Source organism: Bactrocera dorsalis, chromosome 1, assembly GCF_023373825.1.
Source record: "Bactrocera dorsalis isolate Fly_Bdor chromosome 1, ASM2337382v1, whole genome shotgun sequence".
Taxonomy (NCBI): domain Eukaryota; kingdom Metazoa; phylum Arthropoda; class Insecta; order Diptera; family Tephritidae; genus Bactrocera; species Bactrocera dorsalis.
The window spans coordinates 49,069,035-49,095,666 of NC_064303.1; the positions used below are offsets into that span (position 1 = coordinate 49,069,035).

The window sequence follows — 26,632 nt, forward strand, 5'->3', positions numbered from 1 at the left end:
CTCTAAAGCCCAGTATTAGCCTTCTTGGTGATTCCTACGAGCAAGCGTTACGACGGTTTCTAACTCTTGAGAGGCGTCTCGAACGTAATAAGGAAGTAAAATTACAATACATATCTTTTATGAAGGAATATCTCGAGCTTAAACACATGTCTCCAGTATCGAAGCCAATACCATCGCTACCCACATATTTTATTCCACATCATTGCGTGTTCAAAAACGATAGCACAACAACAAAACTTAGAGTCGTATTCGACGGCTCAGCACAGACTACAACTGGTTATTCATTGAACAATGCGCTGATGGCAGGTCCAACCATTCAGCCAAAGTTAGCCGACACTCTTCTTCGTTTTCGAGCAAATCCGGTCGCCCTAACCGGAGACATTTGCAAAATGTATCGGTGCATTCGAGTCACCACACCTGATAATTACTTGCAATGCATACTTTGGAGGGACGATCCAAAAGATGACATAAAAATATTTAAACTCGATACGGTTACTTATGGGACAAAGTCTGCACCATTTTTGGCTATTCGCACCATGCATCAACTTGCTGTCGATGAAGCAGTTTTATACCCCATTGGTTCCAAAATAATTCAACGCGATTTTTATGTCGACGACTTAATCACTGGTGCTCACACCGTTGAAGAAGTAAAAGAAATAATGAAACAAACCTCTGATCTGTTAGGTAAAGGAAACTTTAAAATTCGAAAATGGTGTTCAAATAAACCAGAAGTGCTTAGCAATGTGCCGGATACAGATAAGGAGAAATTAATCAAATTCGATGATGGAAGTGTTTTAACTAAGACGCTTGGACTTCAATGGAATCCCGATGCTGATATTTTCATATTTTCGTTTACTTCTCGCCAAAACAATACAAAAATTACTAAGCGCTCAGTTTTGTCGGTTATTGCTCAACTTTATGATCCATTGGGATTAATTGGACCCGTAGTGTGCAAGGCAAAAATATTCCTTCAGCGACTGTGGGTGGAGAAGATCGATTGGGATGAAAGTCTACCAATGACTTATCAAACAGCGTGGCTTCAACTTTACGATGAATTTAGTAGTATAGGAAATATGACTTTTCCGCGATATGTTGGCTTTCCAAATTCTAGCTTGGAGTTACATGCATTTTGTGATGCCAGTCTGTTAGCTTACGGCATCTGTATCTACGTAGTATCTCGTTTAGGTGGACATGCATATTCCACATTGCTCTGTTCGAAATCAAGGGTTGCCCCATTAAAAACGGTCACAGTTCCTAAACTAGAGTTATGTGCAGCTGCGCTTCTGGCTCAAGTAATTCAGTCTATATACAATTTACGTATATTTAACTGTCGATTCTTCTGCTGGTCGGATTCTACAACGGTTTTGTCATGGATCAAGGAGGAGCCTTCACGTTTTAATATTTTTGTCGCCAATCGCATTACAAGTATACAGCATTTAACTAATGGCATGGAGTGGCGGTATGTACCAACACATCTAAACCCTGCAGACATCTTGTCGAGAGGTGCATCGCCCATAGAGTTATCAAACTCTTCACTTTGGAAATTTGGACCCCCATTTCTGCTTGATATGGAAACAAATTGGCCAGAAAGTAGTATTCGCGTTAGAAACTTACCTGAACGGCGGAAAAATGCATTACTGTCGTCAACTTCAGTAACTGATATATCACTTGATTGTAAATATATAAACTCCTTTACAGTAATGCAGCGCATATATGGTTACGTACACATGTTCATCAAAAAGGATCATTCTGGTATTCTCGATACTACACATATTCAACAAGGAACCTGGTATTTACTTCGTATGGTGCAAAGAGTGAATTTTTCTTCTGAATACAAGGATCTTAAAAGGTCTGTGCCAATAAGTACATCGAGTAAATTAGCGTCTTTGTCACCATTTTTAGACTCATTTGGACTTATTCGAGTAGGTGGTCGTTTAGAAAATGCGTTATTGGATTACCATTCACGACATCCAATCATTCTACCTAAGGGACATCCCCTAACAGAATCTATCATAACACATTTTCACCATCAGAATCTACATGCCGGACCCCAAGCATTACTTGCTGCAATTCGACAACAATATTGGCCCCTGGGAGGCAAAAAGGTGGTGAGTCACATAGTAAACAAGTGCGTGCGATGTTTCAGATTACGACCCAAGATTTGCGAACAGATTATGGGAAACTTACCAGAAGACCGCGTCCGTCAAAGTCGGCCCTTTCTAATCACCGGAGTTGACTATTGCGGACCGTTCTACTACCGATCTGAAATAAGAAGCAGACCATCAACGAAATGTTACATAAGTCTCTTCATATGTTTTACTACGAAGGCGGTTCATATGGAAGTCGTAAAGGATCTATCAACTGAATCCTTTCTAGCAGCATTGCGTCGTTTTTATTGCACTCGTGGAAAACCAAAGATCATTTGGTCTGATAACGCAACAAACTTTGTTGGAGCAAGAAATGAAATGGCAGAATTGCAGCAACAATTTCTCAAGCAGCAACATGTTGAAGCAGTTTATCGGCAGTGCCTTGTTGAAGGAATTGACTGGAAGTTTATTCCACCTCGGTCTCCTCATTTCGGAGGTCTTTGGGAGGCCTCAATTAAAATAGCGAAATTCCATTTCTGGCGAATTGTTGGTTCTGCAGTACCCACTTTTGATGAACTTAGAACACTCGTATGTCAGATCTCAGCAGTTATTAACTCTCGACCACTTTGTCCAATTACAGAAAATCCCGATGATTTAGATGTTCTCACACCAGGCCATTTCCTTACAGGAGCACCACTAACGTCTTTACCAGAACCAAACCTTTCAACAATAAACACCAGTCGACTGAACAACTGGCAGCGAATACAATTCATGCAACAGACCTTTTGGAAGAGGTGGAGTTCCGAATATTTATCACTGTTGCAACAACGTTCACGATGGCGATACCCAAGGAACAATATCCCAATTGGAACTCTTGTCCTTATCAAGGATGAAGCATTGCCGCCACTCAAATGGCTGCTTGGAAGAGTCACTAAAGTCTTCCTGGGGAACGATTCTAAAGTTCGTGTAGCTGAAGTTAAGACGGCCAATGGTATTTGCAAACGAGCCATCTCTAAATTGTGCGCTCTTCCCATCGATGATCATTTAGCTGGCGGTATGACTCGCCATCGGGGGGAGTATGTTCAGAGCGCTCAGAACATCACCTGATAATTAAGTGGCATCACCTACTACTTTTTGTACATTTACGCACTCTGCAATCCTGTCAAACATTAGATGTAACAATTGCTTAAATAAATGCCATTCGCTTTTATAACGTGAACAAAACAACACGATTTCGGCTTTTTGTTCTATTTCGCTTTTCATCGCTATTCGTTCGAGCGCAAAAATTCTTGCGCGACGACATACAAGCACACTCTCTTTTTTTTATATCTAACCCTTTCCAGATCCACAGCGAACAACTTCTGATTTCATGAAGATTGGTTCCGCCGTTCTCGAGCGTTAGCGTTACTAACAAACAAACAATAATTTTTACTTACATATGTACATATGTATGTATCTTCTTCTTAATTGGCGTAGACACCGCTTATGCGATTATAGCCGAGTCAACAACAGCGCGCCAGTCGTTTCTTCTCTTCGCTACGTGGCGCCAATTGGATATTCCAAGCGAGGCCAGGTCCTTCTCCACTTGGTCCTTCCACCGGAGTGGAGGTCTTCCTCTTCCTCTGCTTCCCGCGGCGGGTACTGCGTCGAATACTTTCAGAGCTGGAGTGTTTTCATCCATTCGGACAACATGACCTAGCCAGCGTAGCCGCTGTCTTTTAATTCGCTGAACTATGTCAATGTCGTCGTATATCTCGTACAGCTCATCGTTCCATCGAATGCGATATTCGCCGTGGCCAAAGCGCAAAGGGCCATAAATCTTTCGCAGAACTTTTCTCTCGAAAACTCGCAACGCCGACTCATCTGTTGTTGACATCGTCCAGGCCTCTGCACCATATAGCAGGACGGGAATTATGAGTGACTTATAGAGTTTGGTTTTTGTTTGTCGAGAGAGGACTTTGCTTCTCAATTGCCTACTTAGTCCGAAGTAGCACCTGTTTGCAAGAGTTATCCTGCGTTGGATTTCTAGGCTGACATTGTTGGTGGTGTTTACGCTGGTTCCAAGATAGACGAAGTTATCTAAAACTTCAAAGTTATGACTGTCAACAGTGACGTGAGTGCCAAGTCGCGAGTGCGACGACTGTTTGTTTGATGACAGGAGATACTAACGGCGCAGGTGTTGAGGCCGATGATATCAATATCATGGTGAATATCTGGTCGGTTGTTGATTTACCAGGTCTGAAGCCACACTGAACCTTATATGCGATGTTGAGGAGGCTTATCCCACGGTAGTTGGCGCAGATTGTGGGGTCTCCTTTTTTATGGATTGGGCATAGCACACTTAAATTCCAGTCGTTGGGCATGCTTTCGTCCGACCATATTTTACAAAGAAGCTGATGCATGCTCCTTATCAGTTCTTCGCCGCCGGTAACTAGATCACCTTTGGGGGTTCTACAAGAGTATGCTCCGGTCTTGAAACCTTTTGTAAGCCGCCGCATTTTTTCGTAGAATTTTCGAGCATTACCCCTGTCGGCCAGCTTATCAAGCTCTTCGTACTCACGCATTTCGGCCTCTTACTTTTTCTGTCTGCAAATGCGTCTCGCTTCCCTCTTCAACTCTCGGTATCTATCCCATCCCGCACGTGTTATGGTCGATCGTAACGTTGCGAGGTAGGCAGCCTGTTTTCTCTCCGCTGCGACACGGCACTCGTCGTCGTACCAGCTGTTTTTTGCACTTTCCGAAAACCAATGGTTTCGGTTGCAGCTGTAGGTAAGGAGTTTGAAATGCCGTCCCACAGTTCCCTTATACCGAGTTGTTGACGAGTGCTCTCAGAGAGCAGGAGTGCAAGCCGAGTAGAGAATCGTTCGGCTGTCTGTTGTGATTGCAGCTTCTCGACACCGAACCTTCCTTGTGTTTGTTGGCGTGCGTTTTTTGCTGCACAGAGGCGGGTGCGAATCTTGGCTGCAACAAGATAGTGGTCCGAGTCGATGTTAGGACCTCGGAGCGCACGCATATCTAAAACACTGGAGACGTGTCTTTCGTCTATCACAACATGATCGATCTGGTTGGTAGTTTTTCGATCCGGAGACAGCCAGGTAGCTTGATGGATCTTCTTATGCTGGAATCTCGTACTACAGATAACCATATTTCGGGCCCCGGCGAAGTCGATCAGTCTCAACCCATTTGGGGAAGTTTTCTCGTGGAGGCTGAATTTACCGACCGTAGTACCAAAGATACCTTCTTTGCCCACCCTGGCGATGAAATCGCCAAGCACGATTTTTACATCGTGACGGGGGCATCTCACATAAGTGCGCTCCAAGTACTCATAAAAGGCATCTTTGGTCACATCGTCCTTCTCTTCCGTCGGGGCGTGGGCGCAAATAAGCGATATGTTGAAGATAGTACTCGGCGACGGAGTCTCTCTCCCACCACGAATCCCACACCAAACCTGCGCTCCTTTATATGGCCACTGTAGTAAATGTCACAAGGACCTACTCGTCTCTGTCCTTGTCTCGTCCATCGCATTTCTTGGACGGCGGTGATGTCAGACTTTGTTTTCACAAGGACATCAACCAGCTGGGCAGTGGCACCTTCCCAGTTAAGGGACCGGATATTTCAGGTGCATGCCCTCAATTCGTAGTCCTTATTTCGTTTGCCATGGTCGTCATCAAAAGGAGAGTCTCTCATCCGAGGCTGGATATGACTATTCACTGAGGGTGTTTTTTTACGTGGCGGGTCCCAAACCCAGCGCACAACCCTATGCAGAGGATGTTTCGCCTTCTCACGTTAACTCGCCTTCAAACGGATGTTCTTAGGCTACCCAGAGGATACTTGGTCAAAGACCGGAAGTCGTGAGCTGCTTGAGTCACATGTAAAAGAATCGTTTCTGGCCACTCCCAAGTGAATGGCAATCAGAGAACTTTCCTCACTTGCGTGAACTTCTACACATGACTCCATCCTCCAATGGAGGATGTATGTATATACAAAATAAAACGTTTGTATGGGAAAAAGAAAAGGGCTGTTTTTAGGGGTTTTCCGGCAACTTTCGTAATTTTTTCTTACATAAGAACCTTCTCCTAATTATAACAAATACAACAAAAAAAAAATCAGCCAAATCGGTTCAGTCATTCACGCATGATGCCGTTACAACGAAAACGGTTTCATTTTTATATATAAGATGTAACATAGATATGTTATGAAGTATGCACATATCGCTCATTTGCTGCAAGACCGGCATAAATGAAAAAACGTGATTTTTGAGTTAATGCTGCAGAATTGTTCGTTATATCATACTTCATGTTAAGTGAAAAATTCATATGAATACCTCTTATATGCTCCGCTTGAGAAGAGGTGTAAGGTTGGAGTCGCCGTGTAAGGTTGTAGTCAGTTGAAAACTTTAAACGCGTTTTCTGGAGAATCGATTTTTTTGACTTATGCCGGTCTTGCAGCAAATGAGCGATATGTAATTATGAATTTTTGAAATACAAGAAATAATTAAAAAAGTAGGCCCTATTTTCACATTAACTACAAATATTGCTTTGAAAAAGTAAATTAATTAAAATGTATTTAATTGCAATTGCATTCTTAAATACTTGTGTGCACAAATCGAATTCATATGAATACACATGTTTGCATATAAACGTGTAAAAATATAAGCAAAAGAGCTAACGTACGTCTGTAACAGCAATACATAATTTTTATTCCATGCTCAGCTCAGTGGAGAAACTCCCTTATCACGACCGAGTTAGCCAAAAATATTTATGCGATCTCCGCGCCGTGAACCTTCTCTATATCAGAGAACGTTTATCATAGAAAGATATGATCAGGGTGACCCATTTTAAGCTCTAAAAAAAATCGATTTTAAGCGCTTAAAAAAGCTCCAAAAAAGTTAAAAATATGCTCTTAAAAAAGTAAAATATGACGATAAAAAAATTTATTGTATTACAATTCTTTTTGTGAATTTTATTGATAAATATTCAAATTTTACTACTTTAATCAAGAAAAATAATAAAAGTATATTTTCCTTTGTCCTATTTATTGCAATGCACAACCATGTGCATTTTTAGGCTTTCCAACTTAAAATTAGGTCTGTATTCAGATAATCTATTACACTTTCATCGCAGCGTAAGATGCCTCTTTACTGCTCCGTGACTCTTTTTAAAAAATATTGCTTCGATTCTTTTACTTTCGGCATTTCAACCACTAAACACGTTTGACAACTTACTAAGAATTTTCTAAGCATAAGCACAATGCAATAGACTGAAAAAGCAATAATGATAGCATTGTCGGTGGTGTTATGCTTAGTAAAATATAAAGGTGTAAAAGAGACAACATGAATATTTAACAGAAACAGTGTTGTGAAAAATGGTAAAAAAAGGAATAAAAGGTAAAAATAAGACCTTAAAATGAACAAATATAAAAATATGCAGCATATTAAGTAAAATCATAAAATGGGTCACCCTGGATATGATAAATGATATGCCATTATCATAGATGATATGTATGATATGCCATTATCATAGATAGATATGATAAACGTTCTCTGCCTTCTCTATGATAAACGTTCTTTGTCTATATTGTACATTCTCTGTCTGTTGTTGCACAAGCACAGAGATGTCAAAGCTTGAACCTCTGAAGAATTCGTGAATCCTACAACATGAACATTTGTAAGAAGGCAGCGACATAACTATGGTCGGCATGTACACAAAACAACACAGTTGTCCATTTTGTATATACACAATTTCGTTTTTGCCATACTCATACCTTTCACTTCAATGAAATTTTGTTCAAAGTCAAATTTTTAATGCAAAAAATAAGTAAATATTTTTCTTTTAAATTATCAATTGTTATCACAAATGATATAACAGAGCTATTTTATGCTCTTAGTTCTAAAATAACATCAGGTCTGTTAGGGCTTTGAATAATTTTACATTTTACAAGTTAGTGGCATCACTTCTCTCTACTGTCCTCTCTACTGCGACGGAAAATTTAAAAATATTTTCAAGTTAGCAAGCGAGTTAAGGAACGTTTCATTTCACAAAAAACCAAAACATCTCTTGTTTATGTCGAACCACGCATAAACAAATAGTGATAAGCAATTCCAATATATGGTGTGAAATAGAAATGGTATCACACATAACGAGTGTTATCTCCTACACGCTATTCTCTCGGGACTGTTTGTAACGACAAACAATCGACTGTAGATAGTGTGTCTATCTTCAAATAATATAGCAGACAGCAAATAGAAACTAGTACCATACAGTAGTATAAATAGCATTAAATTATCAAAATGTACTTAGTCTTAGTTTTGTATTAATAAAAGAACTTGCTCTGATGGTGCAAAGTACATAATAAAGCGAATCAATTGTGATTAACTGGGGGCTCAACCGGGATATCAAATTTTTACTTGCTATCAAAAAAGGCCAGGAGACATCCTTGAAAAGACAGGAACTCCGCGATCCTAAATAAGGATAAATTAATTATTATTAAAATACCACGGGAAGTAGGACTTCCAATACAAAGTGCTTGAAAAAGTAGCATACGATTCAAAGCAGATCCTGAAAAAGCGGACAGCGCCGAATCCAACAAAAACGAAACAACAGTAATCTAAGAAATAAGATTACATGTTTACACCTCGATCAAACAGCAAGAAAGCAGCCTTTGACGACAACAAAAATATATTCCAACTAGAAGCAAAAGCTAATAAGATGACTGAAGCAGCAGCACTCAAAGCACACATTGATGTCCTTACGACTCAACTCAATTGGTTAAAAACCGACTTCGATGCATTAAGGACACATTCACAGTTTTCAATGACCACGGTACCAACCATGCCTGCTCTAAAACCACAAATCGCACAAGCAAGCCAAATAAGTACAGACATTTTGAAATGCCTACAAGCATTTGACGGAGCAGAGGGCGAATATAACCCTTGGCGCACCCAGGTGTGGACACAGATGGAGAATATAAAAGAATTTATATACAGCCCTGAGTATTACAATTGCGTATGCATAAGTTCGTTGTCGGTCGCCGCTGTGAACGGACGTATTTTTTCTCTGCTCCGCGATCTATTGTTTAATCTTTTTTATTGCCGTGTGTTTGCGGCCATAGAGTTGATCGTGCTCAGCCCAAGATCAGCTGCAGTAAATGCAATGAATTCTTCCACTTATCGTGTGTGAATTTATCACAGGCTGATGTCGATTTTTTGGTGAAGTCTAAAAACGTTTTTTATTGTAAAGTATGCACGGTGGTTCGCAGAAATTCTATTCGTTCGCCGCCTGCGTCGCCATCTGTGCGCATTGCTCAATCAATAAGTGAAGTGAACGAACCTTTGTTAGAGACTAATGACCTTAATATGGTAAATGCGGTGCTTAATTATTTGGTTTCGGAAGTTAGTTCACTGAGAAGTGAACAATCGAAGGCGCTCACATTACTCTGTGATGAGCGAAATTCGTTAATCGTTAAACTTAACGAACTTAAATCAGAGTTCAGCATTGTACAAAAGAGTTCAGCAAGTTCTCTGCACCAGCTTCGAATGCTCTCTCTGGTGCGACTGCTGTTGATACAAATGCTTCTTCAATCGCTTCTCCGCCTAACGCTGCTGTTTCTGATGATAATAAGAGCGTGAATTATCTCGCTCCCACTACACCGAAAACACGCTCTACAGCTTCAACTATTGCTAACTCCACTCACACTTCTACGTCTACGGTGGGTACAAATGCTCCGTCATCTAACGTTATTGTTTCTGCTCCTACTGATAATGTGAGTATGGATTATCTTGCTCCCGCTACATCGCAGTCGCAGTCTGCCGCTCCGTCTGCTGATTGCTCCACTCTCTCTACGACTGCTGATAATGGTACAAATACAGCTGCTCCCAATGCTATTAATTATGCCAGTACATATGCTGACGCTGTTGCTATGAACAGCAACACTCATTCGAAAGCCAAAAAAAATCGAACAGTTGCTGCTAAACCAGTTCGTCCCTCTGTCGCTGTCAATGCTGCTCATTCAGTTGCCATCGATGGAAATGTGAAGTTAAAAGTGAGTACTAGGAGCAAAAAATCCCCAGCTGCTTCAACTGTTGTTGGTGTTAATGTCAATTGTGATCTCGATGTCGTCATACCGAAGAAATGGATTCATTTGTCGGTCTTTAAAAACTCAGTCACCGAAGAAGATATTATATCTTTTGTCGTTAAGCATGCTAATGTTGACAGAGTTCATCTTAAATATCGGCCTCGTCTTATTATGCTTGATAATGATGATTCCATTCTTGACCAACTATGTATTTGTATCAATGACGCTCTGTTCATTATGGTATTAAATAAGGTGAAAGAGAATAATATTTGTGTACTGGGTGACTTCAATTTAAGCAATATCGCCTGGTCTGGTTGTTCCTATAGTCCTGCTCTTATTCCTTCCAATTTTTCGTCTCCTCAGGAGTTATTTCTCATCGATAGCTTGCTAAGTCTCAATCTGATTCAAGTCAACTCATATTCAAATAACCTCGATCGTTTTCTTGATTTAGTCTTTCTCAGTGATAACTTAAAATTCAGGTTTCTTGATGGATTATCTTCAATTGCTCCTGCCACCATTCATCACTCTCCGCTATCGTTTGAGGTGGATACTTATCTTTTCACTCCTGTTAAACCTATTGATGGGCTTGGTTTTAAATTTGCATTTTGTGATTTTGAACGACTCAACAGTCTGCTCTCCGAGATTAATTGGGATGATTTACTTTCGGGACTAAATACAGCTAATAGTTTCTCGAGTTTTAAGAAATCAATTTAGGAATTTTGTCATAATAATATCCCGCTCAAACATACGCAACCATATAAGTTGCCTTGGTACACTAAGGACCTTTGAAATAAATACTTTTTTTTTCTTTGTTCAATATCAGCACTACACAAAAACTGTTTAATGCACTGGATAAGTCTCTCTATAAAAGGTTTATTTTTAGTACAGAGTCTGCAATTAAGTCGAACCCTAAGTTCTTTTGGAACTTTGTAAAATCTAAAAGAGCGTGTTCGGCCATTCTCTCTGCTCTACGCTGGGGTGATAAGTCAGCATGCACTCCTGGCGAAATCTCCAACTTGTTTGCTGAATTTTTCAAATCGAATTATGTTCACGATGATCCCGGTACTAATTCCACTTTTTCGGCTAATAATTTCCCTTCCATAAATTTTGGCTCACTCTGTCTTTCACAGGATGATATCGCCAAGGCTATTGGTGATATTAAGTCTTCTTCCAAATTGGATTTGGATGGCCTTCCGCCTATACTTATAAAAAACTGTACTGCCTTGGTATATCCTCTCATGCTTATCTTTAATAAGACTCTCTCCTCTGTGAATTTTATTTCTGACTGGAAATTGACATGCATTACCCCTATTCTCAAAGGTGGTAGAAAGGATATAGTCTCCAATTACAGACTTATTTCTAAACTTTCTACTATTTCGAAAATTTTTGAGTGCTCTGTTAAAAATAAATTATTTTTTGCAGTAAAATCAATAATTAATGTCACTCAGCATGGGTTTGTCTCGGTACGCTCCACTGTACCAAACTTAGCGATTTTTAGCGATTATTGTATGCCTGCATTCTCCGCTGGATTTCAGGTAGATTGTGTCTACACAGATTTCTCTAAGGCCTTTGATAAAGTTTCACACAATATTCTAATTAAAAAATTATCATCTTTAGAGTTTCACTCGGTCTTCTTGCAGTGGATTAAATCATATTTACACAATAGACGATGCATTGTCAGTGTCGATGGAGTGTCATCTGATTCACTCATTGCGTCTCCGGGAGTGCCACAAGGAAGCGTTTTGGGTCCACTTCTCTTTGTGCTATTTATCAACGACATCTCCTGTTGCTTCTCTTTCGCTAACTTCCTGTTATATGCAGATGACTTAAAAATTTTCGTAATAATCAAACACCCACAAGATGTACTCAAACTTTAGTGTGATATTGATACTTTTCATGATTGGTGCATGAAATCGAAGCTTCTTCTGAATCTAGATAAATGCTCTCAGACCTCTTATGGTAGGGGACGTAGCATCTTATCTTCAAGTTACAATATTTCTAATTACGTCCTAAAATGTGTTACTGAATCAAAGATCTTGGGGTAATCTTTGACAACAGATCTTCTTTCAGTAATCACATCAACGACATCACTTCTAAATCATTCTCTGTGCTCGGCTTTGTCCGTCGAATTGCTTTAAATTTTTCCGACTCCTACACGTTAAAATTACTGTGTACATGTTTTGTTCGGTCCATTTTGGAGTACGCAGTGTTCATTTGGAGACCATATTGCATTTCGTCAATTAATAGGATCGAGCGTGTTCAAAAGATTTTTCTTAAATTTGCTCTCCGCTCCTTAAAGTTCGTTGACCCAATACCATCGTATACATCTCGCTTATTGCTTCTACATCTTAAATTGCTGGACAACCGACGGTCCATTCTCTGCCTTTCATTTTTTTACAATGTAATTAATGGAGATATTGAATGTCCCTATTTACTAGGGAAAATTAACTTCAATACTTTCCATTTTACTATAAAAAGGAAAGTACTAATTTTGCTGAATATGCTCCTCTCAAGCGCACTATGCGGGAGTTTAATTCGATCTCCGAGAGGGCTCTTCTAGATTTTTCTCACTCTAGGGTATCCTACCCTATACCCTCAATTCTGTTTTTTAGTCTAAGTTATCTACCTATTTCTACCTATTTAACTGTAATTTAATTCTCCATTAGTCTGTAAGAATTAATGTTCATAGACTTAAATAAATAAATAAATAAATAATCAGAGCAAAAATAACAGGAGCGGCTTCTAAAGTTCTATCAGTTAATGGAACTCAACTTAATTTCTATGCTATAATCAACCGCTTGGATTATACTTATTCGGATAAACGACCACTACATGTCCTTAAAGAAATAATGATGAAGAAAAAGCAAGGAAGTAAAACTCTTACTGAATTCCACGACGAAATACATCAAGCCTTAACATTGATTCAACGAAAAATAGAAACAATGGAAGAAAATATGCGAGCTGGAAGATTATCAGACGTTAGTGATGACGCCATCCGCACATTTATTATGAGACTCCGGAGCAACTACACTAGAGGTATACTTTATTCAAAGAGCCTTGGTGAAGCATATGCGATTGCTTGCACCATCTACCATGATAATCAGGATCTACACTTTGAGAGCACTGTTCCCCGTCGACATGATTCGAGACATGAAGATCAGACCACCTTTTATCATCAAAGGAATAATCATCAACTGAGACCAGCATATCGCGTTAATCCTCAACGGCAACCAACGTGTGAAGAGAGAAGGAAACATAATTCTGGTAGCTACATCCAGCGAAATGGCCAACAACAATCAAAACCTCTACCAATGGAAGTGGACTTTTCACACCAATACGTGAAGCAAACGCATCAAAACTCACCAAGAAGTCTGACTCACCAACAAAATCCATTTAAAAGGGAGAGAAACGTATCATCCCAAAACTTTAACCACAATAAAGTACAGCGTATCAACCAAACCGAACAAGCTGACATAGAATCTGTCAACATCTCTAACTACGAGGAAAATTTTGAATCTGGCAGTACTTTATTAGGCGAATAAACGGGTTGCCATGCATCCAGACGAAATACGGACTAACAGGCACTCCCGTCCCTTTACTAGTGGACACTGGATCCACAAATACCTACATTAGTAAGAACTGTAACATAGGTAAGTCAGTATCAATAAAACAATTTAGAGCAAAAACTCTACATGGCTATTCGGTTATACATTCAAAAAAAGTGAATACAATGTACGGGCATAACTTAGTATTCTTTGAAATAAGCAAATTAAAAGAATTCGACATAATCTTAGGTGAACAAGGTCTCAGATTAATTAAGGGAGAGTAACCTCTTTGATTATAGTTACAAATAGGACGCAAACAGAAGATCCTATTTGGACAAAGCAATACCCTTGCCCAGTGGCAGACCATGACCTCGTCAATAAAGAAATAGATAGGCTTTTAGAAAATGGAATAATTCAGCTGAGTAAAAGTCCGTACAATTCCCCTATTTGGACTGTTCCAAAGAAAGGATTAGACGAAAATGATAGACCTAAACTGAGAATGGTGGTCGACTACCAAAAACTTAACGCGTATACTATAAACGACCGCTACCCTATACCTGATATTAATATGACAGTTCAAAATTTAGGTAAAGCTAAAGTTTTCTCGACCATCGATTTAGAATCAGGATGCCATCAAATTTTAATAAAGGAATCCGATCGCGAAAAAACCGCATTTGCAGTGAATGGCGCAAAGTATGAGTTTGTTAGGATGCCGTTTGGACTTAAGAACGCACCCTCGATCTTTCAACGATGCATAGACGACATTTTGCGACAATATATCGGTAAATTTGCTTACATTTATATAGACGATGTTTTAATATTTTCTTATACGCCTGAAGAACACATAGAACATATTCGAACTATAGTCAATGCACTGCATGAAGCTAATATGAAAATTTCGGACGAAAAGTCGCATTTTTTCCAGGACTCTGTTGAGTACCTTGGCCACATAATTAAACATAACAGAGTAACGGCTGATCCAAGAAAGATTCAAGCTATAAATGCCAAAAACCTTAAAAGAACTCAGATCATTTTTAAGTTTGGCTAGCTACTATAGGAAATTTGTAAAAAACTTCGCACAAATCACTAAACCACTAACTAAACAAATCAAAGTGCGCGAGTAGAAGTAAAGCTCGATGAAGCGGCAATTACTGCCATAGAAAAAATAAAAGATGCTCTGCAAGAACAGGTAGAACTTTATCAGCCTGACTTTACCAAACCATTTGAACTAACTACCGATGCCAGTAACCAAGCAATTGGAGCAGTTTTCTCCCAATTTCGCCAACCTATTGCTTTTATTTCTCGAACGTTAACCGACATTGAAAAAAATTACAGCACACATGAAAAAGAACTTCTTGCAATTTAAAAAGGTGGACGAATTTTATTGAGGAATTTAGTCCCAAATGCCGTCCACAGTTCCCTTATACCGAGTGCTCTCTGAGAGCAGGAGTGCCGAGTAGAAAATCGTTCGGTTGTCTGTTGTGATTGCAGCTTCTCGGCGTCGAACCTTCCTTGTGTGTTTTTGGCGTGCGTTTTTTGCTGCAGAGGCGGGTGCGAATCTTGGCTGCTACAAGATGGTGGTCCGAGTCGATGTTAGGACCTCGGAGCGAACGCACGTCTAGAACACTGGAGACGTGTCTTCCGTCTATCACAACATGTTCGATCTGGTTGGTGGCTTTTTGATCCGGAGACAGCCAGGTAGCTTGATGTATTTTCTTGTGCTAGAATCTAGAACAACAGATAACCATATTTCGGGCCCCGGCAAATTCGATCAGCCTCAACCCTTTTGGGGATGTTTCGTCGTGGAGGCTGAATTTACTGACGGTAGTGCCAAAGATACCTTCTTTGCCCACCCTGCCGTTAAAGTCGCCGAGCACGATTTTGACATCGTGGCGGGGGCAGCTCTCATAAGTGTGCTCCAAGTGCTGATAGAAGGCATCTTTGGTCACATCGTCCTTCTCTTCCGTCGGGGCGTGGGCGCAAATCAGCGATATGTTGAAGAACTTCGCTTTGATGCGGTTTGTAGCTAGACGTTCATTCACCGGAGTGAATGATAGTACTCGGCGACGGAGTCTCTCTCCCACCAGAAATCCCACACGAAACTTGCGCTCCTTCATATGGCCACTGTAGTATATGCCACAAGGACCTACTCGTCTCTGTCCTTGTCCCGTCCATCGCATTTCTTGGACGGCGGTGATGACAGCCTTTATTTCCACGAGGACATCAACCAGCTAGGCAGCGGCACCTTCCCAATTAAGGGACCGGACATTCCAGGTGCATCCCCTCAATTCGTAGTCCTTATTTCGTTTGCCAAGGTCGTCATCAAAAGTGGGGTCACTCCTCCGAGGCTTGTTGTTCCTTTTCATTGCTATGATTTTTTACGTGGCGGGTCCCAAACCCAGCGCACAACCTTATGTAGGAGATGTTTCGCCTTCTCACTTTAGCTCGCCTTCAAACGGATGTTGTTAGGCTACTCAGAGGATACTTGGTCAAGGCCGGAAGTCGTGAGCTGCTTGAGTCACGTGTAAAAGAATCGTTTCTGGCCACTCCCAAGTGAATGGCGATCAGAGACACACTATTTTATTCCGCATCATTGCGGTTTGAGACCCGAAATGCGAGTACGAGTTAATGTCGTTGATGCGTCGAGTCGTACTTCATCTCAAATTTTATTAAATGAACTTTTTATGTTAGGCCCAACCATCCAAGAAGCATGTACTTAACTCTTCATCGTTTACGCTTTAATGGCAGACATAACTAAAATGTACAGCCAAATAATCATGCATGAAGGAGACAAAAACTGTCAGCTCATTGTGTGGAGTGAATATCCTACAGATTATATACAAATTTTTCGACTTAATATCGTCACTTACAGTAGTGGCGGATTCAGAGGAGGGAAATGGGGGAATTCTCCCCATTGCGAACTCTGAGCGGTATTTTTTTTATAGTAGGGGGAAGCATCGAAAGCCGGAGTGCGGAACTTTAATCCTCTAAACCTAACCTACTCCCAGCTTAAGATTCTCCCACGGAACCACCGGCTGTTCATTATGGTATTAAATAAGGTGAAAGAGAATAATATTTGTGTACTGGGTGACTTCAATTTAAGCAATATCGTCTGGTCTGGTTGTTCCTATAGTCCTGCTCTTATTCCTTCCAATTTTTCGTCTCCTCAGGAGTTATTTCTCATCGATAGCTTGCTTAGTCTCAATCTGATTCAAGTCAACTCATATTCAAATAACCTCGATCGTTTTCTTGATTTAGTCTTTCTCAGTGATAACTTAAAATTCAGGTTTCTTGATGGATTATCTTCAATTGCTCCTGCCACCATTCATCACTCTCCGCTATCGTTTGAGGTGGATACTTATCTTTTCACTCCTGTTAAACCTATTGATGGGCTTGGTTTTAAATTTGCATTTTGTGATTTTGAACGACTCAACAGTCTGCTCTCCGAGATTAATTGGGATGATTTACTTTCGGGACTAAATACAGCTAATAGTTTCTCGAGTTTTAAGAAATCAATTTAGGAATTTTGTCATAATAATATCCCGCTCAAACATACGCAACCATATAAGTTGCCTTGGTACACTAAGGACCTCAGGCGGTTAAAAAACCTTTGAAATAAATACTTTTTTTTTCTTTGTTCAATATCAGCACTACACAAAAACTGTTTAATGCACTGGATAAGTCTCTCTATAAAAGGTTTATTTTTAGTACAGAGTCTGAAATTAAGTCGAACCCTAAGTTCTTTTGGAACTTTGTAAAATCTAAAAGAGCGTGTTCGGCCATTCTCTCTGCTCTACGCTGGGGTGATAAGTCAGCATGCACTCCTGGCGAAATCTCCAACTTGTTTGCTGAATTTTTCAAATCGAATTATGTTCACGATGATCCCGGTACTAATTCCACTTTTTCGGCTAATAATTTCCCTTCCATAAATTTTGGCTCACTCTGTCTTTCACAGGATGATATCGCCAAGGCTATTGGTGATATTAAGTCTTCTTCCAAATTGGATTTGGATGGCCTTCCGCCTATACTTATAAAGAACTGTACTGCCTTGGTATATCCTCTCATGCTTATCTTTAATAAGACTCTCTCCTCTGGAAATTTTATTTCTGACTGGAAATTGACATGCATTACCCCTATTCTCAAAGGTGGTAGAAAGGATATAGTCTCCAATTACAGACTTATTTCTAAACTTTCTACTATTTCGAAAATTTTTGAGTGTTCTGTTAAAAATAAATTATTTTTTGCAGTAAAATCAATAATTAATGTCACTCAGCATGGGTTTGTCTCGGTACGCTCCACTGTACCAAACTTAGCGATTTTTAGCGATTATTGTATGCCTGCATTCTCCGCTGGATTTCAGGTAGATTGTGTCTACACAGATTTCTCTAAGGCCTTTGATAAAGTTTCACACAATATTCTAATTAAAAAATTTAATCATAAATCATAAAAATTAAATCATGTTTACACAATAGACGATGCGTTGTCAGTGTCGATGGAGTGTCATCTGATTCACTCATTGCGTCTTCGGGAGTGCCACAAGGAAGCGTTTTGGGTCCACTTCTCTTTGCGCTATTTATCAACGACATCTCCTGTTGCTTCTCTTTCGCTAACTTCCTGTTATATGCAGATGACTTAAAAATTTTCTTCTTCTGAATCTAGATAAATGCTCTCAGATCTCTTATGGTAGGGGACGTAGCATCTTATCTTCAAGTTACAATATTTCTAATTACGTCCTAAAATGTGTTACTGAAATCAAAGATCTTGGGGTAATCTTTGACAACAGATTTTCTTTCAGTAATCACATCAACTACATCACTTCTAAATCATTCTCTGTGCTCGGCTTTGTCCGTCGAATTGCTTTAAATTTTTCCGACTCCTACTCGTTAAAATTACTGTATACATGTTTTGTTCGGTCCATTTTGGAGTACGCAGTGTTCATTTGGAGACCATATTGCATTTCGTCAATTAATAGGATCGAGCGTGTTCAAAAGATTTTTCTTAAATTTGCTCTCCGCTCCTTAAAGTTCGTTGACCCAATACCATCGTATACATCTCGCTTATTGCTTCTACATCTTAAATTGCTGGACAACCGACGGTCCATTCTCTGCCTTTCATTTTTTTACAATGTAATTAATGGAGATATTGACTGTCCCTATTTACTAGGGAAAATTAACTTCAATACTTTCCATTTTACTATAAAAAGGAAAGTACTAATTTTGCTGAATATGCTCCTCTCAAGCGCGCTATGCGGGAGTTTAATTCGATCTCCGAGAGGGCTCTTCTAGATTTTTCTCACTCTAGGGTATCCTTTACTTATACCCTCAATTCTGTTTTTTAGTCTAAGTTATCTACCTATTTCTACCTATGTAACTGTAATTTAATTCTCCATTAGTCTGTAAGAATTAATGTTCATAGACTTAAATAAATAAATAAATAATCAGAGCAAAAATAACAGGAGCGGCTTCTAAAGTTCTATCAGTTAATGGAACTCAACTTAATTTCTATGCTATAATCAACCGCTTGGATTATACTTATTCGGATAAACGACCACTACATGTCCTTAAAGAAATAATGATGAAGAAAAAGCAAGGAAGTAAAATTCTCACTGAATTCCACGACGAAATACATCAAGCCTTAACATTGATTCAACGAAAAATAGAAACAATAGAAGAAAATATGCGAGCTGGAAGATTATCAGACGTTAGTGATGACGCCATCCGCACATTTATTATGAGACTCCGGAGCAACTACACTAGAGGTATACTTTATTCAAAGAGCCTTGGTGAAGCATATGCGATTGCTTGCACCATCTACCATGATAATCAGGATCTACACTTTGAGAGCACTGTTCCCCGTCGACATGATTCGAGACATGAAGATCAGACCACCTTTTATCATCAAAGGAATAATCATCAACTGAGACCAGCATATCGCGTTAATCCTCAACGGCAACCAACGTGTGAAGAGAGAAGGAAACATAATTCTGGTAGCTACATCCAGCGAAATGGCCAACAACAATCAAAACCTCTACCAATGGAAGTGGACTTTTCACACCAATACGTGAAGCAAACGCATCAAAACTCACCAAGAAGTCTGACTCACCAACAAAATCCATTTAAAAGGGAGAGAAACGTATCATCCCAAAACTTTAACCACAATAAAGTACAGCGTATCAACCAAACCGAACAAGCTGACATAGAATCTGTCAACATCTCTAACTACGAGGAAAATTTTGAATCTGGCAGTACTTTATTAGGCGAATAAACGGGTTGCCATGCATCCAGACGAAATACGGACTAACAGGCACTCCCGTCCCTTTACTAGTGGACACTGGATCCACAAATACCTACATTAGTAAGAACTGTAACATAGGTAAGTCAGTATCAATAAAACAATTTAGAGCAAAAACTCTACATGGCTATTCGGTTATACATTCAAAAAAAGTGAATACAATGTACGGGCATAACTTAGTATTCTTTGAAATAAGCAAATTAAAAGAATTCGACATAATCTTAGGTGAACAAGGTCTCAGATTAATTAAGGGAGAGTAACCTCTTTGATTATAGTTACAAATAGGACGCAAACAGAAGATCCTATTTGGACAAAGCAATACCCTTGCCCAGTGGCAGACCATGACCTCGTCAATAAAGAAATAGATAGGCTTTTAGAAAATGGAATAATTCAGCTGAGTAAAAGTCCGTACAATTCCCCTATTTGGACTGTTCCAAAGAAAGGATTAGACGAAAATGATAGACCTAAACTGAGAATGGTGGTCGACTACCAAAAACTTAACGCGTATACTATAAACGACCGCTACCCTATACCTGATATTAATATGACAGTTCAAAATTTAGGTAAAGCTAAAGTTTTCTCGACCATCGATTTAGAATCAGGATGCCATCAAATTTTAATAAAGGAATCCGATCGCGAAAAAACCGCATTTGCAGTGAATGGCGCAAAGTATGAGTTTGTTAGGATGCCGTTTGGACTTAAGAACGCACCCTCGATCTTTCAACGATGCATAGACGACATTTTGCGACAATATATCGGTAAATTTGCTTACATTTATATAGACGATGTTTTAATATTTTCTTATACGCCTGAAGAACACATAGAACATATTCGAACTATAGTCAATGCACTGCATGAAGCTAATATGAAAATTTCGGACGAAAAGTCGCATTTTTTCCAGGACTCTGTTGAGTACCTTGGCCACATAATTAAACATAACAGAGTAACGGCTGATCCAAGAAAGATTCAAGCTATAAATGCCAAAAACCTTAAAAGAACTCAGATCATTTTTAAGTTTGGCTAGCTACTATAGGAAATTTGTAAAAAACTTCGCACAAATCACTAAACCACTAACTAAACAAATCAAAGTGCGCGAGTAGAAGTAAAGCTCGATGAAGCGGCAATTACTGCCATAGAAAAAATAAAAGATGCTCTGCAAGAACAGGTAGAACTTTATCAGCCTGACTTTACCAAACCATTTGAACTAACTACCGATGCCAGTAACCAAGCAATTGGAGCAGTTTTCTCCCAATTTCGCCAACCTATTGCTTTTATTTCTCGAACGTTAACCGACATTGAAAAAAATTACAGCACACATGAAAAAGAACTTCTTGCAATTTAAAAAGGTGGACGAATTTTATTGAGGAATTTAGTCCCAAATGCCGTCCACAGTTCCCTTATACCGAGTGCTCTCTGAGAGCAGGAGTGCCGAGTAGAAAATCGTTCGGTTGTCTGTTGTGATTGCAGCTTCTCGGCGTCGAACCTTCCTTGTGTGTTTTTGGCGTGCGTTTTTTGCTGCAGAGGCGGGTGCGAATTTTGGCTGCTACAAGATGGTGGTCCGAGTCGATGTTAGGACCTCGGAGCGAACGCACGTCTAGAACACTGGAGACGTGTCTTCCGTCTATCACAACGTGTTCGATCTGGTTGGTGGCTTTTTGATCCGGAGACAGCCATGTAGCTTGATGTATTTTCTTGTGCTAGAATCTAGAACAACAGATAACCATATTTCGGGCCCCGGCAAATTCGATCAGCCTCAACCCTTTTGGGGATGTTTCGTCGTGGAGGCTGAATTTACTGACGGTAGTGCCAAAGATACCTTCTTTGCCCACCCTGCCGTTAAAGTCGCCGAGCACGATTTTGACATCGTGGCGGGGGCAGCTCTCATAAGTGCGCTCCAAGTTCTGATAGAAGGCATCTTTGGTCACATCGTCCTTCTCTTCCGTCGGGGCATGGGCGCAAATCAGCGATATGTTGAAGAACTTCGCTTTGATGCGGTTTGTAGCTAGACGTTCATTCACCGGAGTGAATGATAGTACTCGGCGACGGAGTCTCTTTCCCACCAGAAATCCCACACGAAACTTGCGCTCCTTCATATGGCCACTGTAGTATATGCCACAAGGAACTACTCGTCTCTGTCCTTGTCCCGTCCATCGCATTTATTGGACGGCGGTGATGACAGCCTTTATATCCACGAGGACATCAACCAGCTAGGCAGCGGCACCTTCCCAATTAAGGGACCGGACATTCCAGGTGCATCCCCTCAATTCGTAGTCCTTATTTCGTTTGCTAAGGTCGTCATCAAAAGTGGGGTCACTCCTCCGAGGCTTGTTGTTCCTTTTCATTGTTATGATTTTTTACGTGGCGGGTCCCAAACCCAGCGCACAACCTTATGTAGGAGATGTTTCGCCTTCTCACTTTAGCTCGCCTTCAAACGGATGTTGTTAGGCTACTCAGAGGATACTTGGTCAAGGCCGGAAGTCGGGAGCTGCTTGAGTCACGTGTAAAAGAATCGTTTCTGGCCACTCCCAAGTGAATGGCGATCAGAGACACACTATTTTATTCCGCATCATTGCGGTTTGAGACCCGAAATGCGAGTACGAGTTAATGTCGTTGATGCGTCGAGTCGTACTTCATCTCAAATTTTATTAAATGAACTTTTTATGTTAGGCCCAACCATCCAAGAAGCATGTACTTAACTCTTAATCGTTTACGCTTTAATGGCAGACATAACTAAAATGTACAGCCAAATAATCATGCATGAAGGAGACAAAAACTGTCAGCTCATTGTGTGGAGTGAATATCCTACAGATTATATACAAATTTTTCGACTTAACATCGTCACTTACAGTAGTGGCGGATTCAGAGGAGGGAAATGGGGGAATTCTCCCCATTGAGAACTCTGAGCGGTATTTTTTTTATAGTGGGGGGAAGCATCGAAAGCCGGAGTGCGGAACTTTAATCCGCTAAACCTAACCTACTCCCAGCTTAAGATTCTCCCACGGAACCACCGGCTAAGTTTTACTTCGAGGGAGGGACAAGACATTTAAGTCTCCTCTATCGTGCGGACTGGCGGACGCCTAATTTGTTCAAAAATTCTCAGTTTTTTCATTATGTATGCTGACGCTTCGCTGACAGCTTTCCCTTTATCGGTCGACTGAACATGAGTGTCGTTAAATTATCGACTGTAAAACTACCACCGAGTGTGGTTTTTAGTTTTTCCCTTGAATTTGAAAATCTAAGGCAATAAAATAGTACATGTTCAGAGTCTTCTATATGCTCTGTACATGTCGGACAGTTCGGTCAGATGAAAGTCTAGGTCCCCATGTCGTCTGTCTATCCACGAATGGATGTCCGGTATAAGTCGGTGGGTCCAACGCCCTTTGGATGAGGAATTCCACCGCTCCTGCCACATTTTAATGCTCTTGTTCCTCTCCTCTGTCTTTACCGACACTGTGTTAGACGCTGATAGATGATATAAACGCTCGAGTTCATTTCCCTGGATGTCAGTGGGCGGCATTCTGGCTAATACTTCAGCAGCGTCGGTTGATATAGTCCGGAAAGCACTTATTACTCGAATTGCAGAAAGCCTATGCACTGCTATTATTTGTTTAGCATACGCTTTTATATCCATTGCCTGTATCCATACTTGTGCCGCATACAGTATTAGGGAACTCATTGCTTGCGCTATTAAGAATCGCCGGCTGGAACGCACGCAGCCTTTATTGGTCATCATTCTCGATAGGGCATTATAAATTTTGTTTGCCTTCGCGGAAGAATACTCCAAGTGTTCTTTAAATTTTAATTTAGAATCCAATATTACTCCCAGATACTTCAGTTGCGGCTGTGAAGTAATCTCGCACTCCCCTATGGTGAGCTCTATTCGTTCTTCTATTTTCCTAGTGCTTATGAATAAAACTTTTGTTTTTTCCTCCGCCAGTTTCAGACTCACAGAAGAGAACCATTGGCGTAGACCATTTACGCACTCATTCCATTTATTTCTCAGGTCGGCTAATTGTGTGGCCACTGCTACCACCACGACGTCATCCGCTTAAGCTACTAGTTTCACGTCTGCTGGTTGCCGTATTCTTAGCACCCCGTCGTACATAAGGTTCCATAATATTGGGCCTAACACTGAGCCTTGGGGTACTCCACTCGAGATAGAGAAGCTCTTGGTGCCTTCGTCCGTTTCTAAAATCAGCCTTCTGTTTTTAAAATAACTCGTTATTATGTTTATGAGGTATTCAGGGGCTCTTATTTCATCCAGGGCTTTGATTATGTCTGCCCATTTTGCTGATTTGAACGCATTCTTGACATCCAGGGTGATCAGCGCGCAGTACTTTTTTGTGCCACCTTTCCATCTCTTGCCACTTACTGCACATTTCGCAGTATCGACGACTTCTCGTAGTGCGTCAATAGTGGATCTCTGTTTTATAAAGCCGTATTGTCTCTCTGATAATCTGCCGGCTTTCTGGGTTGCTAACTCCAAGCGGTTTCTTATTATATTCTCGTACACTTTACCCATTGAGTCAAGCATACACAGAGGCCGGTACGATAAGGATTCTTCAGGGGGTTTCTTTGGTTTTGGGAGTAGAACCAAACGCTGTACTTTCCAAGAGTCGGGGAAAACCTCTTCCTTTATACAAACGTTATATATTTTAGCGAATACTCGAGGTTTTGAGCATATGGTTTCCTTCAGAGCTCTATTTGGTATGCCATCCAATCCAGGCGCTTTGGTGTTTTTGATTTTCTTTGCTATTGCCAATAGTTCGACTTCCGTGACTAACGACGGTGACTCTGAAGCTTCATTTCGTCGCTTGGCATATGAAATCCGGTAATGTTTCGACAACTTTTCCCATAACAGAGGCATCTTTAGGTTGCTGCTGCTTGTTTTTAAATTTCGACATACAGATTTTGTAAGCAGTACCCCAAGGGTCAATGTTTGCTTCCTCACAGAGCTTCTCAAAACATGATTTCTTGCTTCGGGTAATTGCCGACTTCAGGAGCTTCTTCTGGCTTTTAAATTCCTCCCTAAGGCGATTTTCGTTCGCTTCGCCCCGGTTACGCTGTAGACGCCGTCTAGGTGAGTGACAAAGTTTTCTGAGCGTGGAAATTTCCTCGTTCACCAAAATACAGGCCGCCGCTTGTTGTGATGTGACGTTTTACACATTGTTGCATCGTATGCTGCGACCAATTCTTTTTGCACTGCCGATACCAAATGGTCGGCGTCGTCACCTGATGCCTTTGATGCGCTCCAGACTAGTTCAAACAGGTCTGAGTCGAAATCATGTTGCTTCCAGCTTCGTTTTCGGGAAGTATTTATGCTAGGAGGTGCCTGTTCTCGGGAGTATATATGTCAGACACCGCCCACTTAATGTGCCTGCTCAGCGAATCATTTGCAAACATAATGTCAATTATATATCCTTTATTGCCTTTTTGGTAAGTATTTCGAGTTCCGGTGTTCACCGCCCGCGGTGGTTTGTACATCTGCTGCCCCATGCAGTTGACCAAGCATTAAAATCACCCTCTATTATAATAGGTGTTTTGCCTCTGGTTTCTAAAGACAGCCTTAAGAGGAAGTCTTCGAGTTCGGTGATTGACGCTGGGACGATCATAGCAGCTTACAAAATAGATCCCCTGAGTATTCGCCCATGTGAAAAAATTATGGGCTTCTCTGAGGCATATCTTAAAAGGTTGCCCTTTACAGGATCAAATAGCTGCCTTGGCAGATTTGTCTGCAATCCATGTGCTTTCCAGACGCTGGGAGTATTGTTCACTTAGTATGGCGACATCAATGTTCTCTTCTATGGTTATCTGATCTAGCAAATCTTGTGTTGCTGCGCAATGGTTTATATTCAACTGCAGTATCTTCATTTACTTAGAGATTTTAGAGACTCGAGGTACTTTGGGCAAGTCGTGCTCAATACTGAGTGCTCCCCTTTGCAGAGCATGCAGCTCGGAGCGTTTGTACACGACTTTGCTAAATGTCCTGCGGTTCCACAACGTGTGCATAGGGAAGATCTGTCTGTCAAACTGCAGTATTTACGAGCCATGTGACCCAGATGGAAACACTTATAACACCTGGGAATAGGCGAATATTCTCGACCACCCGATCTTTATTTTTCCCAGTTTGAGTGCAGCCTTAGCATCTTGAGCGCGCATGCATACAAGTGCTATTTGTGTGCCACTACGCGTTTTTCGCAGACTTTTGACACTTGTTATCTCCAGTTTTGGATTCCACACTCCCTTCTCAATGCTGGGCAGATTTCTTCGGGAGTTGTTATTTCGTCCAGATCTTTGCATACAATCGTAACGTTGTGAGTTTTGGGCTGTATCATAGCCATTTCTCCAACCACTCCCTCCAGGGCGCTTTGGAAGGATTCTGCTTTCGTGTCTACTCCAGTTTTCAATTCTAAAAGCAGGTCTCCTTTGAGGGTTTTTCGAACATGGGTTACGTTCGAACCCAGCTTCTCGAGCCCGCTGTTACTTTTTATTTTTCGCAGAATATCTGCATACGACGCCCCTTCCTTCTTCGTAATAATGATGGCATCCGGTTTTGATTTAATTTTCTTTTCCATCTGTTTCCTCTTTTTAACCACATCTACCCATCCTTCATTTCCGTTTTGAAGAGTCGTGGTA

The 26,632-nt window shown here is 40.6% G+C and overlaps 2 protein-coding genes across 2 annotated transcripts in view; one reads left to right on the plus strand and one right to left on the minus strand.

Moving 5' to 3' along the window:
• LOC125775363 (uncharacterized) overlaps positions 1-26,632 on the minus strand; it is a 727,609-nt gene that overhangs the window by 286,117 nt on the left and 414,860 nt on the right. The window lies entirely within an intron of this gene.
• Positions 147-3,194, plus strand: LOC125777704 (uncharacterized). The gene has a single exon (XM_049452968.1). The coding sequence runs from the start codon at positions 147-149 to the stop codon at positions 3,192-3,194; it is 3,048 nt and encodes a 1,015-aa protein (XP_049308925.1).